The following is a 16139-nucleotide window of genomic DNA, read 5'->3' on the forward strand; positions in this document are numbered from 1 at the left end:
TTTTACTCTTCATTATTTAAGCGTGAATCTTGAAAAGAATATTTATAGACATACGTAACTTGTGTACGGCCGATATTTATTTGAAGCAGCTTTTTTTGCTAACTCTATCGTTTTTTTGTCAGCCAACTAAATGAAGACTTGAGCATACAATTTGTCAATGGATCAACTGCTGTTATTATTATCACGGTCGGGTTCCTGCAGTATCTTTTTCCTTATTATTCCCTTAATTTTTTCATTAGTTTTCTTCTCGAGCATTTCCATACTAGGCGCCAATTTAGCTTTGAGATCGCTGGTTTCGCAAACCTTATCGATTCTTAGCTCGTGCTCATTTTTCTGGACAATGATAATTGGCTTATGACTTTCTTTTTGCTTTCTTTCCTCAATAGTTTTTTGCTCGAAAATATTCGATGATTTGGAAGCTTGCGCTGTTTGAGCCACGGTGTCATTCACAGGTTCATTTAATACGTCCGAACTTACAAAATCACTAGTCTCACCTTCGTTTGTTTTCCTGGACTGGTTGACGCGGGATCGTAACTGATTTAATCTTTGATTCCTTTTCAGTGATAAATCTCGTAGAAAGGGCATATTAATTATAATAGAAAGTACTAGTACAAAGATTTTGACCTCCTTTCGAATTATAAAAGTCGGAAAAGAATGCAGATGCAATGGAATAGGCTTTTCGGAAGCACTTGAACATTTTTTCCATACTCTTAATAGTCTAGTTGAAAACATCCTGACCTTCTAAATCTGCAGGTTTTAATTATTTCATAGGAAGACAGGAGGTTCCTCGCTGCGACGGTATAATCCGTACATTTGAACATCTGTACATTCTCCAAACCCGCTAAACATAGGTTACTTAAAAAAATCATAAAACGGCCGCTTCAAGTAGACGCGCTTTGTCCACATGTAGCTTGACACTCAATCTCATTAAGCATTATGCTTAAATTTCATCAAGTTTATCTAACTTGATTGTTCATTAGCACAGAAAAGAAAGAAAGTAACAAGACAACTAAGACTAAGCAACAATGCCAAGTACGTATTAAAACTACATCGAAGAAGAGGGAAATTGTTCACTCTGACTCGTTGATTTACAAAGAGGTTCGGGTCCTCATAAATATGTGAGAATATGAAATTCAAATTAAAAAAATACCTCCATTGAGTACCACAAACGGCCTGAATTACTTCCTGCCATAAGTATATCTTTATTTACACTGAACTCCCGACACTTCAGTTAAACAGGGATGCATTAGAGAGGCAAGGTGATCTAATACGGAACATCTCTCACGATTATATGAAGGCATTTCATTTTCCAATGCAGACATCTAATTATACGTTCTTAATCATATCTCTACAATATTTATGAGCACTTTCTTGGGACCCTTGCGGATTTTTCTTTACAGGGAAACTTTTGACTAACAAGCATTCCAATTTTATTTTTTATTTTTTTGTAGGAGCTCCAAGAACTTACTCTAAGACTTACTCTACTCCAAAGAGACCTTACGAATCTTCTCGTTTGGACGCTGAATTGAAGTTGGCCGGTGAATTCGGTTTGAAGAACAAGAAAGAAATTTACAGAATTTCTTTCCAATTATCTAAGATTCGTCGTGCTGCTAGAGACTTGTTGACTAGAGACGAAAAGGACCCAAAGAGATTGTTCGAAGGTAATGCCTTGATCAGAAGATTGGTTAGAGTTGGTGTCTTGTCCGAAGACAAGAAGAAGTTGGATTATGTTTTGGCTTTGAAGGTTGAAGATTTCTTGGAAAGAAGATTGCAAACTCAAGTCTACAAGTTGGGTTTGGCCAAGTCTGTCCACCACGCAAGAGTCTTGATCACCCAAAGACACATTGCTGTTGGTAAGCAAATCGTCAACATTCCATCTTTCATGGTCAGATTGGACTCTGAAAAGCACATTGACTTCGCTCCAACCTCTCCATTCGGTGGTGCTAGACCAGGTAGAGTTGCTAGAAGAAATGCTGCTAGAAAGGCTGAAGCTTCCGGTGAAGCTGCTGAAGAAGCCGAAGACGAAGAATAAATAATTCGCTGATTTTATAACTGTATAATAATTTTTATAACTTTTCAAATCACGGATCATTTTTCATTTTACTCTTTCATGTTTATTTCATTTGAGAGTGAGTAGAGCTGTCTGAGCGGTACGCTCTCTGCAAAATGCTATTGGATGATACAATCATTACTCAGTATCTAATCTAAGTAGCTAGGAGATTTTGGCGAGGTTTGAGATCCCAAGAGCAACCTTGTAGAGCTATGGGATTTTACGTTCTGACTCGAAAAGCTCTTTTGTCAGAAAAAAAGCACCGTTTATGTTTTAAAGCGAAATCATCAAGGAGGTCGGCTGCTTCACCAGGTGCCGTTTAACTTTAACCTCTATTAAACCTTGTGACCTTAACGTATCCCAATGATAGAGATTATTATATTCCATTCGTTCGTCTGACAGCTTTACACCTGTACATCTCGGTCATCCTGACACCATTTTGATAGGAGAAAAAAATGCTTTTATATTCGCCATTTCTTTCTAAGTGAGGTCCGAACATGTCCACACCGGAGAGAAGCCATGGTCACCGAAGCTCCTTTGATGTGCTGGCCCAGTGTAGTTGGTAGCCCTGCTGGGATCCCAACAGCAAGTAGGGACCACGATACGAGAGCTAGAGAGGCAGACGGTCTCTGCGCTTCAGTGAAATTTTGTCATGAACGGAGCATTATGTCTGGTAGAAGGTAATATAGAAGGTGCGGTGCAATTCAAGGTATTATCGATTGAACTTTGGAATAAGAGAACCAAGACAAAAATAACTAGCAACAATGGGTAAATCGTATGTCATTTAATCCTATGAATCTACCGATGGACTAAACATGGTACCTCAAACAGAACATATCCTGATGGAAGTAAAGAAATTTGAAGAAGTGTCTGGCATGAATAGAACAAACGTACCATCAGAACAAAAATATTAAGCGAAGTGATGATTCTCCATTGATTTCGAGAAAACTGTGCGATATGATGGCTTTTACAGGGCTTCGAACAATTTAATTAGACGGTCTTTGTTCTGAAATTATTTTAGCAGCAGGAGTGTAATAGGGAAGTAGATAATCGGAAGGTTCACTCTTCGGACATTCAGTTATGTGTTGAGTCCATGTCAAAAATCGAACAAAACAATAGATTACTAACATGATTTTTTATAAATCTTTATTTTGATTTATTTCCTTATAATATAGACACGGTTACAGATCTCGTACTCGTTACATGTTCCAACGTGACTTCAGAAAGCATGGTGCCGTCCATCTTTCTACTTACTTGAAGGTCTACAAGGTTGGTGACATTGTCGACATCAAAGCCAATGGTTCTATCCAAAAGGGTATGCCACACAAGTTTTACCAAGGTAAGACTGGTGTTGTCTACAACGTTACTAAGTCTTCTGTTGGTGTTATCATCAACAAGATGGTCGGTAACAGATATCTAGAGAAGAGATTGAACTTAAGAGTTGAACACATCAAGCACTCCAAGTGTAGACAAGAATTTTTGGAAAGAGTTAAGGCCAACGCTGCTAAGCGTGCTGAAGCTAAGGCCCAAGGTGTTGCTGTCCAATTGAAGAGACAACCAGCTCAACCAAGAGAATCCCGTATCGTTTCTACTGAAGGTAACGTTCCTCAAACTTTGGCTCCAGTTCCATACGAAACTTTCATCTAATTTACCCGATGCTGGTTTTGTATCGTAAAAGATTTTCAGGTTTTAGGTTTTATTTTTTGTCTATTTTTAAATATATAATATATAAAAAAATAAATTGTGTCTAATATCCATAATTTGTACATTTAGATCATTTCTTTTGTTTGTTCTTTTGAACTATAGGAAATATTTAAGACTTTTATTTCTTGCTAATTAGATATTTCTTGGCTTGAGCATCGCTTTGGATTCTTCGCTTCGGGCTGTCTTTAGTGAAAAATTAACCTCTGGTCAAAATTCAAATCGAAAAGAATGGTGGTAAAAGTCTAAGCTACACGTAGAAGATTCCCCTTGTATAAAGAGATAGCCTTGTTCAATATAGAAACTACTACTTCAAGTACGGTCAACTGGGAAACAGAAATCGGACAGTTTTGTCTATACGTACCCTACGCCTGTTGTGTCAAAGTCACCTACTTACATAGCTAGTTGATCATTTTAAAAGTCCCATTATTTTTTAAGAGGTTAAGATGCCTAAAAAATCTATAGAAGAATGGGAAGAGGACGCCATTGAATCGGTTCCATATTTAGCAAGTGATGAAAAGGGCTCTAATTATAAGGAAGCTACACAAATTCCATTAGATTCGAAGCAATCCGAAATTGAAAATCATCCAACAGTAAAGCCATGGGTGCATTTTGTTGCCGGTGGTATAGGAGGTATGGCAGGTGCAGTTGTTACATGTCCCTTTGATTTGGTGAAAACTCGGTTACAAAGTGATATATTTTTGAAAGCATACAAATCGAAAGCCGTTAACATCAGTAAAGGGTCTACTCGTCCGAAGAGTATTAATTATGTCATTCAAGCTGGAACTCACTTCAAGGAAACATTGGGAATTATAGGCAATGTGTATAAACAGGAGGGTTTTAGAAGTTTGTTTAAGGGTTTGGGCCCTAATTTAGTCGGGGTTATTCCAGCGAGAAGCATCAATTTCTTTACTTACGGCACCACTAAAGATATGTATGCTAAAGCGTTCAATAATGGCCAAGAAACGCCTATGATTCATTTGATGGCTGCTGCAACTGCAGGTTGGGCAACGGCAACGGCAACTAATCCTATTTGGTTGATTAAAACGAGAGTGCAGCTTGATAAAGCCGGGAAAACGTCAGTTCGGCAGTATAAGAACTCTTGGGATTGTTTGAAAAGTGTTATAAGGAATGAGGGTTTCACCGGTCTATACAAAGGTTTAAGTGCTTCCTATTTGGGTTCTGTTGAAGGAATACTTCAATGGCTATTATATGAACAAATGAAGCGTTTAATAAAGGAAAGATCTATTGAGAAATTTGGATACCAAGCCGAAGGTGCAAAAAGCAAATCAGAGAAAGTCAAGGAGTGGTGCCAAAGATCAGGGAGCGCTGGCCTTGCGAAATTTGTAGCTAGTATAGCAACATATCCGCACGAGGTTGTTAGGACAAGATTAAGACAAACACCCAAGGAGAATGGTAAACGAAAGTATACAGGTTTAATACAAAGTTTCAAAGTTATAATTAAGGAGGAGGGACTCTTTTCAATGTATAGCGGGTTGACCCCGCACTTGATGAGAACAGTTCCGAACAGTATAATTATGTTTGGTACGTGGGAAATTGTTATAAGGCTACTATCGTAACCCCGTAATCTAAAAAAGTTTAGATTCACTCATGGGTCAAGCGACACTTCGTGAGAAAAAAGCAATGCATAAAGTGCATTTTATAGGGGGCATAAATTCTGTCAAAGTTATAGAAAGCTACCTGCTTAGATGTGGTCCCCTTCGTTCCTTTTCTTTTACTTCGCATTATTTATCGTAACATATTGATGATCCTTATTTAATTCGTCCCGTAAATTAGTTCATTTTATACTTGTAAATATTATTACCAGCTAATTAGTAGTAATGAAATGTTTTAAAATACCAGTAACGTCGAGTAAATTCAGCTAGTAGGCGATGTTGAAGCAGACCCCGCAATAGTTGGCTTTTCCCCTGTAAAGGTGAACTTTAGGATATCATCCACATTGAAAGGTTTTGAGGGCTTGCTATCTCGTACAAGAAGTGAATCATGTTCTTCGCTCAGGGATTCTTCATTTTTGAAATCGTGTTTTCCATATTCGTTTCTAAACGTACTGCGTGCCCAATTTGTTATTTCTTTGTCCTGTTGCAATAGCTTTTCTATTTCTTCATCTTTTAACAAAGCTGTGGTTATTCCGGATGTTTCTTTAACATATTTCATCCATTCGTCCACTTCAGGAATATTCTTTTTCCTCAAAAGGGTAGTGACTAAACTTTCATGAGAAGTAGTTGGGAATTTAGGCAACGGGTAAACCACTGTCGAATCCAAAGTTTCTTGGAAATGTTGTAGGGTAGAAGTTACAGAAACGAGCTGCGATAATGTGACGTTTAGCTGTGATTGGAGTGTATACCATTGTGGTAACTCAGCTTTGGACATTTCGTCTCTGATTCTCCTCAATGAATGGGTTAATTGAGCCAAACGCATACGCACGGCATCTAGAGCCTGGCCAGGTACACCATTGAAATCAAAATTGACGTCTTCTTGAAGGGAGCCCTGGTTGCCTTCTGGTACCAGTGATGTAGAAGATTGTGACATATTCCTCGCCGTTTTCTTGCTTTTCTTCTTTTGTTCTTCTTCTTTCTTGGGATTCTCCAGTATTTATGAGATATTTGGATCTTAAAATTCTAAACTTCAACAAGGCGATTTTTGTATTCCTAAATTTCGCTTTCTTTTTTAAACAAAAGTACTTTTACGATGCTTCCTAAAGGAGCTTTAGCAAGTTTATGATTCTCTTCGAATATCAGGGAAATTTATTGTTTCAAAGTCATCCGACAATCTTCATCTTCGTGTTCCACCATTGTATATTATACACGCTTGAGCTAAATGGATCGAAGAAAGGACCCAAACAGTAACTCAACGGAGAAAAGAATATCCAAGGTTCAACACCCAAACAGAAAAAAAGTACGAAAACAAGTCGAATTGCTATCCATAGACCGAGATAGAAATCAAGAGGAACCGCCTCAGCAGGCTAGATCAAAAGATCGCTTAGAAGCTGCTCGTGGACATACACTGGGCCCCGAAAAGGAGAATGGTGAACTTGGCATAAGAAGCATATTCTACGATAAAGATTGGAATCAGAGGGGCATTGCGCCACCACATTACAGAAATATACCTTACAATCCTGAAACTTTCAAAAGACGAACCGAAGTTCAACCTAGACTGGGAAACCTTGGGAATATAAAAATACCAAAATGAAAAGCAAAAATAATCACCTACCACTTTTGCGAAAGTGCAATAGTAAAAAGTGCATGACACGTGAGCCTAGTGTCTGCAGTAGCAAATCTTGAGCATATGTATAAACTCTATTTATGTTTATATATTCGTCTATCAGATGGTTGAATATGAAATAGGAAAAAGGGCCATTAGCCTATCTGGCTTCATAAAGATATTAAGGTCACGAATATCCCACAAGATTTTCTGCGGGTTTCCATATGTGAACTGAGTTATCGTTTGCCACACTGCACATTAACCAAGGGTCATGGACGTCCCACGAGATGTCGTTCACACCGAGCATGTGACCACCATGTGTAAACATAGTTTCTTCACAGGAAGTGTCCCATAGCTTAACTAACCCATCCTCTTGACCAGCTGTTGCCAATACAGTATCGAAATTTGGACTCCATTCCAAAGTCGAAACGGAAGCACCATGCTCCATGGTAGTGATTGGGCTTTCATTCATGTTTCTAATATCCCATAAATTTATCCTGCCTTTTGAATCGGCAGATGCTAAGATTAAAGAGTTCTTATAGTTAAACTTACAAGAGTTCACACCGCCATCGTGTTTTTTACAGTTACTCTTTAGTTTCTCTTTCTTAGTTCTTAGATCGAATAGTGAAACGGCATTCCCCTCAGTACAAGCAGCGAATAGGGAATCGTGTGTTGGCATCCAAGTCACATCGTTCACCGCGCTTCCATCGCTGTTTATTGAGGCCAAGGGTAAATCTATTATGGGGTTTTCGTGCGAATATTGTTTAATGTCCCAAACTTGTACTTGGCCGTTGGAGTGAGAAGATAGTAAAAGCGCCTCCTGTTGTAAGTTCCAGGCCAATGATGTGGCCTCATTTATATCTGCCGAAGAAGTATCCATCGCCTCCACATCTTGGATAACATCGTGTGAACCGAATAGTTTGGTCTCGAAGGGATGTGAAATTTTGGACTGTCTTATCCTAGTAGAGCCGTGTTTCGTTCTATCGAATATGTAGATTGCACCATCCGAAGAGGCCCCGGCTATAATATCTGGATTTTGAGGCAAATATCTTGCCCTATTGCATTCCCCGTTTGGAAAGAAAATACTGATATCGTTCACTAAATGTTTGGAGGGATACCTCGTTGAGTTCTCCGGTTTGAACTCCATCTCGTCCGTATCGAAATTATTCAAAGATGACCATTTTATATGGCCTAGAGTGGATATTCTGCTAATATATATGGTCTCATCCTCAGGTTTTTGGGAAGATGTAAAAGAGGATAACAAGATGCGGTGCTCATCCGAAGTGGTATCCAAATCAGGAAAGAACTGGCACGTTAAGGACGGCCACTTCGTTGAGTTTGTGTTTAGGTAATCATAAAGTAGTTTAGTGTTTTTCTTCCAATGCGAGTATCTTTCTTGCAAATCGATAGGGATATTGGAGGCTTCATTAGTTGTGTCCTCCACGCACTTATTCATCTTTGAAGCCAAAGTTCTGAAATATATCGTTCGTCAGATAATCGGATCTTGTATCTCCCTTTTGAACAGTTGATAAGCACCTTCTCATAAGTTAAAGTTGATCTAATTTTTAAAATTTTTGCTTTTCGCGACACAATAAAGTCTTCGCGACGCTAAAAACAATGAATCTACATGAATGCAGTAGTAGTATTATGTTCTGAGATACTGGAACGCTGTTTGTAAAAGTAATGTATAAAAATTTATTTCCTTTGTATTGCGTACATTATATAACCAAATCTTGAAAATATAGAAATATGATATGTGTATAATAGTTTAAGCAAAATTTACGTATCTTTGCTTATAATATAGCTTTAATGTTCTTTAGGTATATATCAAGAGCGAACGGTTCACATCCATTCCTTGAATTGGTTGATCAAACCGTTGGTAGAAGCATCGTGAGTAGAAATAGTGGAAGAGTTGTCCAATTCCTTGCCAATGACTTTAGCCAAGACTTTACCCAATTCAACACCCCATTGGTCGAAAGAGTTGATGTTCCAGATGGCACCTTCAGTGAAAGTAACATGTTCGTAGTAGGCAATCAAAGCACCCAAAGTAGCTGGAGTAATCTTTTGAGCCAAAATAGAAGTGGTTGGTCTGTTACCAGAGAAGACCTTGTGTGGGACCAAACCACCAGTGGCACCTTCGGCCTTGACTTGTTCTTCGTCTTTACCGACCATCAAAGCTTCAGCTTGAGCGAAAAAGTTAGAAGCCAACATCTTTTGGTGTAATTTGTTCTCAATTGGGTTGTGGGATTGAGCAGCCAGGATGAAATCGGATGGAATCAACTTGGTACCTTGGTGAACCAACTGGAAGAAAGAGTGTTGGGCGTTGGTAGCTGGTTCACCAAACAAAATGGACCCAGTAGAGTAGTCAGTAAACACGTTACCTCTGGTAACAGACTTACCGTTAGATTCCATTGACAATTGTTGCAAGTAGGCTGGGAATCTGTGCAAGTATTGGTCGAATGGAGCAACCAAGTGGGTTTGAGCACCGAAAAAGTTGTTATACCAGACGGACAACAAACCACCCAACAATGGAATGTTGTCTTCCAATGGCGTTTGGGTGAAGTGGTTGTCAACGGCTTCGGCACCCTTTAAGAAAGCCTCAAAGTTGTCGTAACCAATGTACAAGGCAACAGACAAACCAATAGCGGACCAGACGGAGTAACGACCACCGACCCAACTTTCGAAACCGAACATGTTTTTGGTGTCAATACCAAACTTGGCAACTTCGGTTTCGTTGGTGGACAAAGCAGCGAAATGCTTAGCGATGTGAGATGGTTCGTTACCAGTCTTGGACAAGAACCAGTTCTTAGCAGTGTTAGCATTAGTGATGGTTTCAGCTGTGGTGAAAGTCTTAGAAGCAATCAAAAACAAGGTAGTTTCTGGGTCAACAACCTTCAAGGTCTCAGCAATGTGAGTACCGTCAATGTTGGAAACGAAGTGGACGTCCAAGACACCAGCGTAGTGCTTCAAAGCTTCAGTGACCATGACTGGACCTAAATCGGAACCACCGATACCAATGTTAACAACATCGGTGATCTTCTTACCGGTGTAACCCTTCCATTCACCAGAACGAACTTGTTCAGAGAACTCCTTCATGTGCTTCAAGACGGAGTCGACCTCTGGGGCGACGTTAACACCATCGACGTACATTGGCTTGTTAGCTCTGTTTCTCAATGCGACGTGGTAGACAGCACGGTCTTCAGTGGAGTTGATGTGTTCACCTTTGAACATAGCATCTCTCAAACCAGTGACATTGGCTTCCTTGGCCAATTCGATCAACGCAGCAATGATTTCATCGTTGACCAAGTTCTTCGAGTAATCGAACAAGATCTTGGAACCATCGTAGTTGGTGAAAGTTTTGTTCAATTTTTCAAAACGCTTGGCATCCTTTTGGAACTCTTGCTTGACAGACAAAGTCTTACCTTGAGATTCGTAAATTTTTTGCAACTTAGACCATGCTGGCAATTCAGTGGCCAGTTTGAAGTTAGTGAATGAGTTATTGGACATTTTTAGGCTAGTATCTTGATTCTAAATCAATTTTGCAAGACTAAGGGGAAAATATGATATTAAGATTCACTGAATGCAAGTAAAATATTCAGTAAAAGAAAGCATTGATTATGAAGAAAGGACCTTTTTAAGATATGAGAACAATAAAAAAAAGGAAAGAAGAAACAAAACAAAAGGAAAGGAAAGTGCCGTCTGCAAAACCAATTGTAATAATAAAAAACGCTCATTTCAATACCAAGAAAATAGAATGCCGTCAATGAATATATATAGAGATGGGACATTATAACAGCGTGCAGATGGTGATGATTGTAAACTAAAAAACCATCAGCTTCCTCTAATTTCAGGGTGCCCGTGTGGCTTCCTATAATGCAATACACCCACACACAGGGACCACTATTTCTTTTGATTTTGGCTCTTACCCTCTAATTGGCGTATTGTTCCGGCGGTGACAGAATATGGTACGGCACGCTCTTTTTTCATATTATGCTGGCGCATCATAAGTATCATAAGTATCTTATCGTTTTGTGTCATCGTAGATGACATAAGGTAAAGTAAGCTCGTACTTCCGTGGTATTTTTACCAAATGTCGACTGCACTTCCGGGTATCCTCATTATAATAGTCGGCTCCACCAGTAGGTATTTGTACAGAATAACCAACTCGGATATTTGGTACCAAGCGGAGTAGTTAGGTATTTAGTTTTTAAGTAAGCCAAAAAGGCACATGCAGGTGATTGCAGTAAACACTTGAATGTTTTAAGTCAAGGATATCAAGGCGGAGTGGGAAGATATCAAAAAGCGGCTACGCCAGCACGCTACATTTTCCTCTTATGTCCTTTTTGACTGCGAGCATGAGTCTAATGTATATTGGTATTCTCTTGTACGACGTCTTGTGCATGAAAAGAAGTAAGAATATGATTGGGAACCAACTACTCGCAATAATTCCAATACCTATGTTAAATGATTCGAAGTGACCGAAGTGTAAGTAGATAATGTTATTTTTTGTTGGTTTAGCATCTTATGTTGATTTAGCGGTACATTCAAAACCTCCAATAGTTGAAGTCCTATCACATCTCTTGCTTACTGCAGATGAAAACATTTAATAGGTGATATAAGCGTGAAGTAGGATCGCCAATGGTAAAATTTTCCTTCTTGTTTTATGTTTCTTCCGAAGAGAAAAATACTCTGCCCATAATACTACCAAAGAAGGGATAGCGTTTTAAAAAGAAGTCAGAAATGACCAGCGAAGTACTGTATATGGCAGCCTGGGTTTTCGCAGCTGGGCCGAAATCTTCCTCGTCTTCAGCCCCACATAGAACTTATGTCGAGGATAAAGTGGCCTTGTTTTAGTATAATTTTTTTAGGATCTGTTGAAGTTGTAGATAATGGAATGTAGCTTGTGGCCCATCCAAATATTCCCACTTACATGGCGATGCAAACATCCGCCGGTAAATGCGACACTTTATCCCAATAATACCCAATATTGCATAGCATCGGCATACACGAAAGGGTGCACAGCAAATGCCCCGATCTTCAGTGAAATATATTTACTATTGTTGATGCTTAGAACTAGCGCCTTGAATTACACGGCAGTGTCTTATTTAGCATCAATAAGCAAAAAAAAATGTAGAAACCAATACAAGTGGTATCATGCCACTTCCACTACAGGAACTCTTCCATCTCGGTTAGAAAGTTAACTACCAGTTTGTTGACGCGAGAACGTCTCAAATAAGGAGGACCATTAGATAAAGCAAAACGACAAAAATGGATGTCATTTCCAACCCGGCGTATTGATTAGGAGGCTTATTACAACGCTAGGATAACAATACATATTTCAAGCTAGGCACTATCCCGTACGGTTTCAAACGATTGCGAATGTTGACAAATGTCCCTCATCTCAATCAAGCCAGATGGAACATGACAATAACGCCAATAATCAGATCCATGGCTTCCTGTATTTTTGACAGGACTTTAGCATCCTATAAATGTTATCAACCCATACACGTCATCAGCATCGGTGAAGGTCCCTAATATTGTCGACCAGCTGGCTTACGTACTTCTCACCGTCAAGTGCGATTTCCGGGTCATTCAATACCTCCTCTGGTCCTTGAGCATTATTCGCGGTAGTACCATGTTGATCGTTTCGAGGAGGGCTCCCCAGCTTGGAATACTTTAGTCGCTGATTTCTTTCCCTCATTAAGCGCAGCAACTGGGCGTGTGACCTACGCATTTGCGTGAGATCGTTCTCAAAATCCAGTGGGAACCCGTCGTTGACGATAGGTTCTTTCGCCATCTTCTTCACATCATCCAGAGTATCGATTTCGGACCATGACACATCTTGCGTCTCCGTGGGTGCCAAGTTTGAGTGCATCGTTATACGGCTGCCATTTACGCTTCTTTCGTACGCAGTATTACCCCTGCTAACGCTGGTGGTCAACGGGTTCATTGCTGGGGGTGTACTTAGGTTCTTGCTTGGTAATACGTTGGAACCGCCCATTGCAGAAGCAGCGGGATCTGAAGATCCCTTTCCTTTGCCTTTGTCTCGCTTTGCTTTTAATTGTTCCAGCTTAGGGCTGTCTTCCCGGCTATTAGATTTCCTTCTGCCAGTGGAATCTGCATCGCTCACTTTCACCTGAAATGGTGGGGTTTGCTTCACTCCCATTATTGGTTTGTGTTTGCGGCAATTTCACACATTTAATCATACTTCTTTTAGAAGTTCCTTTCAACCTGTTGCATCTTCATTTTTCTGTTTTTTTTGTCTTTCTTTGCGCCGATGACGGAGCGGAAAGTGGGCGAAAGATGAAAACCTGTAATATAACCGCCGAGAAGGCCAAATACAACGTCGAAAAAAAGCATCTAATAGTTACATATCGGACTAGTTTATACTTATTACATATCACTTCATCCTGTTTTTCCTTCAGTGTTAAATTATGGTCTGAAGGCACCTCCTGCAAGGGCCAGATTGCTTCTGCTGAACTTGACCTTAAAAACAGGTGTCTTCTTAGTGTAGAATGACGCTACTAAATCGCTTGTAGGTATTACTGTTCTTCTGCGTCCATATTCCTTTATATCTTGGTTTATAGATGCAGTTACGTCACCCAGGTATCCGATAAATGGCTCATCTGGTTCTGCGCTTGGTTCAGTAGTGGCCTTTTTCAAATCCCATACACGAACTGTGTGATCGGCACCTCCACTAATAAGTACGTTTCCCTCTTTGCTATAAGATAAAGAATAAATGGCATTCTTACCATGACCGCGCATTTGTTTCAATCTTTTGCCCGTGCCAATATCCCATATATTAATAATACCATCTTCGCTACCAGTGGACAACCACCTTCCATCTGGAGAAACGGCAATACAAATGACAGGTGCAGTATGTCCAAGAAATAATCTAACGGAGTCACCTGTAGAAACGTCCCACATTCGACACGTCTTATCGCTAGATCCAGTAAATACATAGCAACCGTTCGGATGGAATGACACACAATCAACATCATTTAAATGTCCTGCAAATATTCTTAATGGATATATGTGATCGCAAGACCACAGCCTTGCGGTTTGGTCATGCGATGCAGTGGCGAAATAATGGCCTAACGGAGAGAAACTTACGTCCCACACGGGATGATTATGGCCTTTATAACTTACTAGTGCCGTGTGAGTGTCCATTGACCATAGCCTGACGGTTTTATCTTCAGAACCAGAAAGTAAATATTTATTATCCGGACTGAAACTTGTTGAATACACTGTACCACTGTGCCCCACTAAAGTTTTACACGTTGGGTCATCATCCTTGTAATTGTTGTTATTTAACTTGATGTTAGGGTTATTTAGCGACGAGCCATCAAGTGACCAGATCTTGATATAGCTGTCTTGAAAGCCGGCGGCTGCAATTCTACAATCATCACTGAAATCTAAACATGACATGTCCTTATTTGTGTTTTGGAATGTATACATGCATACGCTTGGTAGGGCCAACTGCAAATTATCTAGCTTTATGGCATCACGAGATTCTTTGACCTTCTGAATCTCTAACTTCAGGTCTAGCGCCGTCTTTGGTGGTAAAGGTAAAATATCACGTGCTGGTGAGAATAAATTGTTATCTTTTTTTTCACCATCCACCTTCAACTCGTTCTCTTTCTTTTCTTCATCTTTGGCGGTTTTATCTTTCAGTTTATCTTTATTATCTTCGCCAGCATTATCCTCAAATTTTTCGTTATTCATGGCTTTATATTCTTGTAATAAGGTTCTAGTGTTGGCTTCGCTGTGGTTTTCACCTGCAGTTTGTTGGCTTTGTTGTTTCTCTTGATCGTCCTTGATTTTCAGTTCCGTTTCAATTTCCTTAACAAATTCTTCATCTTTTGGGAAAGGACCCAGCTTGACAGGAACGGAATTCATTTCTAGGTTCTGCTTCCCGTTTCCGTTTTCACTATCACTGAGGACTTTTATACCATCAGCCAATTTTTCCCTAGCGGTTACCGATTCTACGATATTTGGGTCTAGGTGCTGATTTATTACACTAATTATTAATGAACCTCCAACACTCTCATTTTCATTCAGAAAATATAAAAGAAGGTTCAAAGTAGTTTTAGACATAGTGATCCTATACCTATGAGACTGGAAAGCGCTTGCGACCTCGTTTTCCTTGATGTGGTCAATAGAATTGACACTGAATAGTCTATTGATTTCTGAGCCATGGAAGTCCTTAAAGTCGGGAGAAAATCTATCAAAAAAACGACGAGCGTAAACAGGATTTTTGGCCACTAAATTTAAGAATAAATAAATGAATATTGGATACATGATGTAGCTTAGTTCCGGCTTATAAATTTCTAGAGACGAATCCACCCAGTTTTTCAACATTGAATATGCACGCATATAATTTTCAGGTGCGTTAAACCCTTCTAGTCGTCCGCTGGATACTATACCACCATCTGAGTCTCTTTTGGATGACAAATTAGTTGGATTGCTTATGGGCTTAGAGGTCTTCCCGGGGTTTGGAGGAGTTGATGATTGTTCGGGAAATTTGCCTGTTTTAGTGTTTGCTGGTGATTGTTTGTTTTGAGGTGTCAGCGTACGCCCACTCTCGGCTCTCAGCATGGCCTCTGTACGGTGGTATCCCTTTTTATTTAAATACTCTAGAACGATTCTATTCAAGTCTGAGGCCGAAAATGGGCCATTGGATCTCCCCTGCTGTTGAGACTGGCCTTGACTCTGTTGCTGTGGCTGCTGCCCGGAATTGGCGCCGCCAGAATTATTGGATCGTTGATTCTTTACGGGTTGCGGCTGATGTGTGCCATTTTGATTCTGATTCGTACTCTGCTTCTGTGACATTCTTATTTTTCAAGTGTCTCAACTTGAACCCGGTGATCCTCGTATCTTTTCTCCTTCTCTTTTCTCACCCTTTTGCCTGTTTCATTCATCTTTCTGCCACTTTGTAGTCTTTATGTGAAATCTTGAAACTTTTTTGCTTTGAACATTTCATCAAACTCGTATAAGGTGATATTCACTGGGTTTTACCCGGCTAAGGGGAGAATTTCGTACAATTGAGGGAGCTTTATAAGGCTTTCTCTAATTGCAAGCAATGGGATAGTTTGAGGTATTCGATGTGAAAATAACTTTACGGTGTAGAAAGGCTGTATATTGTATAGCAGGTCGCCATAGTAAA

The 16139-nt window shown here is 39.8% G+C and overlaps 10 protein-coding genes across 10 annotated transcripts; 4 read left to right on the forward strand and 6 right to left on the reverse strand.

Moving 5' to 3' along the window:
• Window positions 1-162: 162 nt before the first annotated feature.
• NTC20 (Ntc20p) lies at window positions 163-585 on the reverse strand (the record flags this gene model as incomplete). Its single annotated transcript, XM_033908890.1, has 1 exon — window positions 163-585. The coding sequence occupies one exon, from the start codon at window positions 583-585 to the stop codon at window positions 163-165; it is 423 nt and encodes a 140-aa protein (XP_033764781.1).
• A 440-nt stretch (window positions 586-1025) lies between these two features.
• Window positions 1026-2032, forward strand: RPS9B (40S ribosomal protein uS4; the record flags this gene model as incomplete). Its single annotated transcript, XM_033908891.1, has 2 exons — window positions 1026-1032; window positions 1452-2032. The coding sequence occupies 2 exons, from the start codon at window positions 1026-1028 to the stop codon at window positions 2030-2032; spliced, it is 588 nt and encodes a 195-aa protein (XP_033764782.1).
• Window positions 2033-2814: 782 nt separating this feature from the next.
• RPL21A (60S ribosomal protein eL21) lies at window positions 2815-3697 on the forward strand (the record flags this gene model as incomplete). Its single annotated transcript, XM_033908892.1, has 2 exons — window positions 2815-2825; window positions 3226-3697. 2 exons carry the CDS (start codon window positions 2815-2817, stop codon window positions 3695-3697), a joined length of 483 nt encoding a protein of 160 aa, XP_033764783.1.
• A 500-nt stretch (window positions 3698-4197) lies between these two features.
• On the forward strand, window positions 4198-5331 carry RIM2 (Rim2p; the record flags this gene model as incomplete). The annotated part of the gene is made up of 1 exon (XM_033908893.1): window positions 4198-5331. One exon carries the CDS (start codon window positions 4198-4200, stop codon window positions 5329-5331), a length of 1134 nt encoding a protein of 377 aa, XP_033764784.1.
• A 298-nt stretch (window positions 5332-5629) lies between these two features.
• Window positions 5630-6301, reverse strand: MED8 (RNA polymerase II mediator complex subunit MED8; the record flags this gene model as incomplete). The annotated part of the gene is made up of 1 exon (XM_033908894.1): window positions 5630-6301. One exon carries the CDS (start codon window positions 6299-6301, stop codon window positions 5630-5632), a length of 672 nt encoding a protein of 223 aa, XP_033764785.1.
• Window positions 6302-6589: 288 nt separating this feature from the next.
• Window positions 6590-6961, forward strand: AIM4 (Aim4p; the record flags this gene model as incomplete). Its single annotated transcript, XM_033908895.1, has 1 exon — window positions 6590-6961. The coding sequence occupies one exon, from the start codon at window positions 6590-6592 to the stop codon at window positions 6959-6961; it is 372 nt and encodes a 123-aa protein (XP_033764786.1).
• A 199-nt stretch (window positions 6962-7160) lies between these two features.
• MSI1 (Msi1p) lies at window positions 7161-8429 on the reverse strand (the record flags this gene model as incomplete). The annotated part of the gene is made up of 1 exon (XM_033908896.1): window positions 7161-8429. The coding sequence occupies one exon, from the start codon at window positions 8427-8429 to the stop codon at window positions 7161-7163; it is 1269 nt and encodes a 422-aa protein (XP_033764787.1).
• Window positions 8430-8815: 386 nt separating this feature from the next.
• PGI1 (glucose-6-phosphate isomerase) lies at window positions 8816-10480 on the reverse strand (the record flags this gene model as incomplete). The annotated part of the gene is made up of 1 exon (XM_033908897.1): window positions 8816-10480. One exon carries the CDS (start codon window positions 10478-10480, stop codon window positions 8816-8818), a length of 1665 nt encoding a protein of 554 aa, XP_033764788.1.
• Window positions 10481-12485: 2005 nt separating this feature from the next.
• Window positions 12486-13139, reverse strand: SPAR_B02960 (uncharacterized protein; the record flags this gene model as incomplete). The annotated part of the gene is made up of 1 exon (XM_033908898.1): window positions 12486-13139. The coding sequence occupies one exon, from the start codon at window positions 13137-13139 to the stop codon at window positions 12486-12488; it is 654 nt and encodes a 217-aa protein (XP_033764789.1).
• Window positions 13140-13405: 266 nt separating this feature from the next.
• On the reverse strand, window positions 13406-15805 carry TAF5 (chromatin modification protein; the record flags this gene model as incomplete). Its single annotated transcript, XM_033908899.1, has 1 exon — window positions 13406-15805. The coding sequence occupies one exon, from the start codon at window positions 15803-15805 to the stop codon at window positions 13406-13408; it is 2400 nt and encodes a 799-aa protein (XP_033764790.1).
• Window positions 15806-16139: the final 334 nt, after the last annotated feature.

The sequence above is a fragment of the Saccharomyces paradoxus genome, chromosome II (genome assembly GCF_002079055.1).
Source record: "Saccharomyces paradoxus chromosome II, complete sequence".
In the NCBI taxonomy this organism is placed as follows: domain Eukaryota; kingdom Fungi; phylum Ascomycota; class Saccharomycetes; order Saccharomycetales; family Saccharomycetaceae; genus Saccharomyces; species Saccharomyces paradoxus.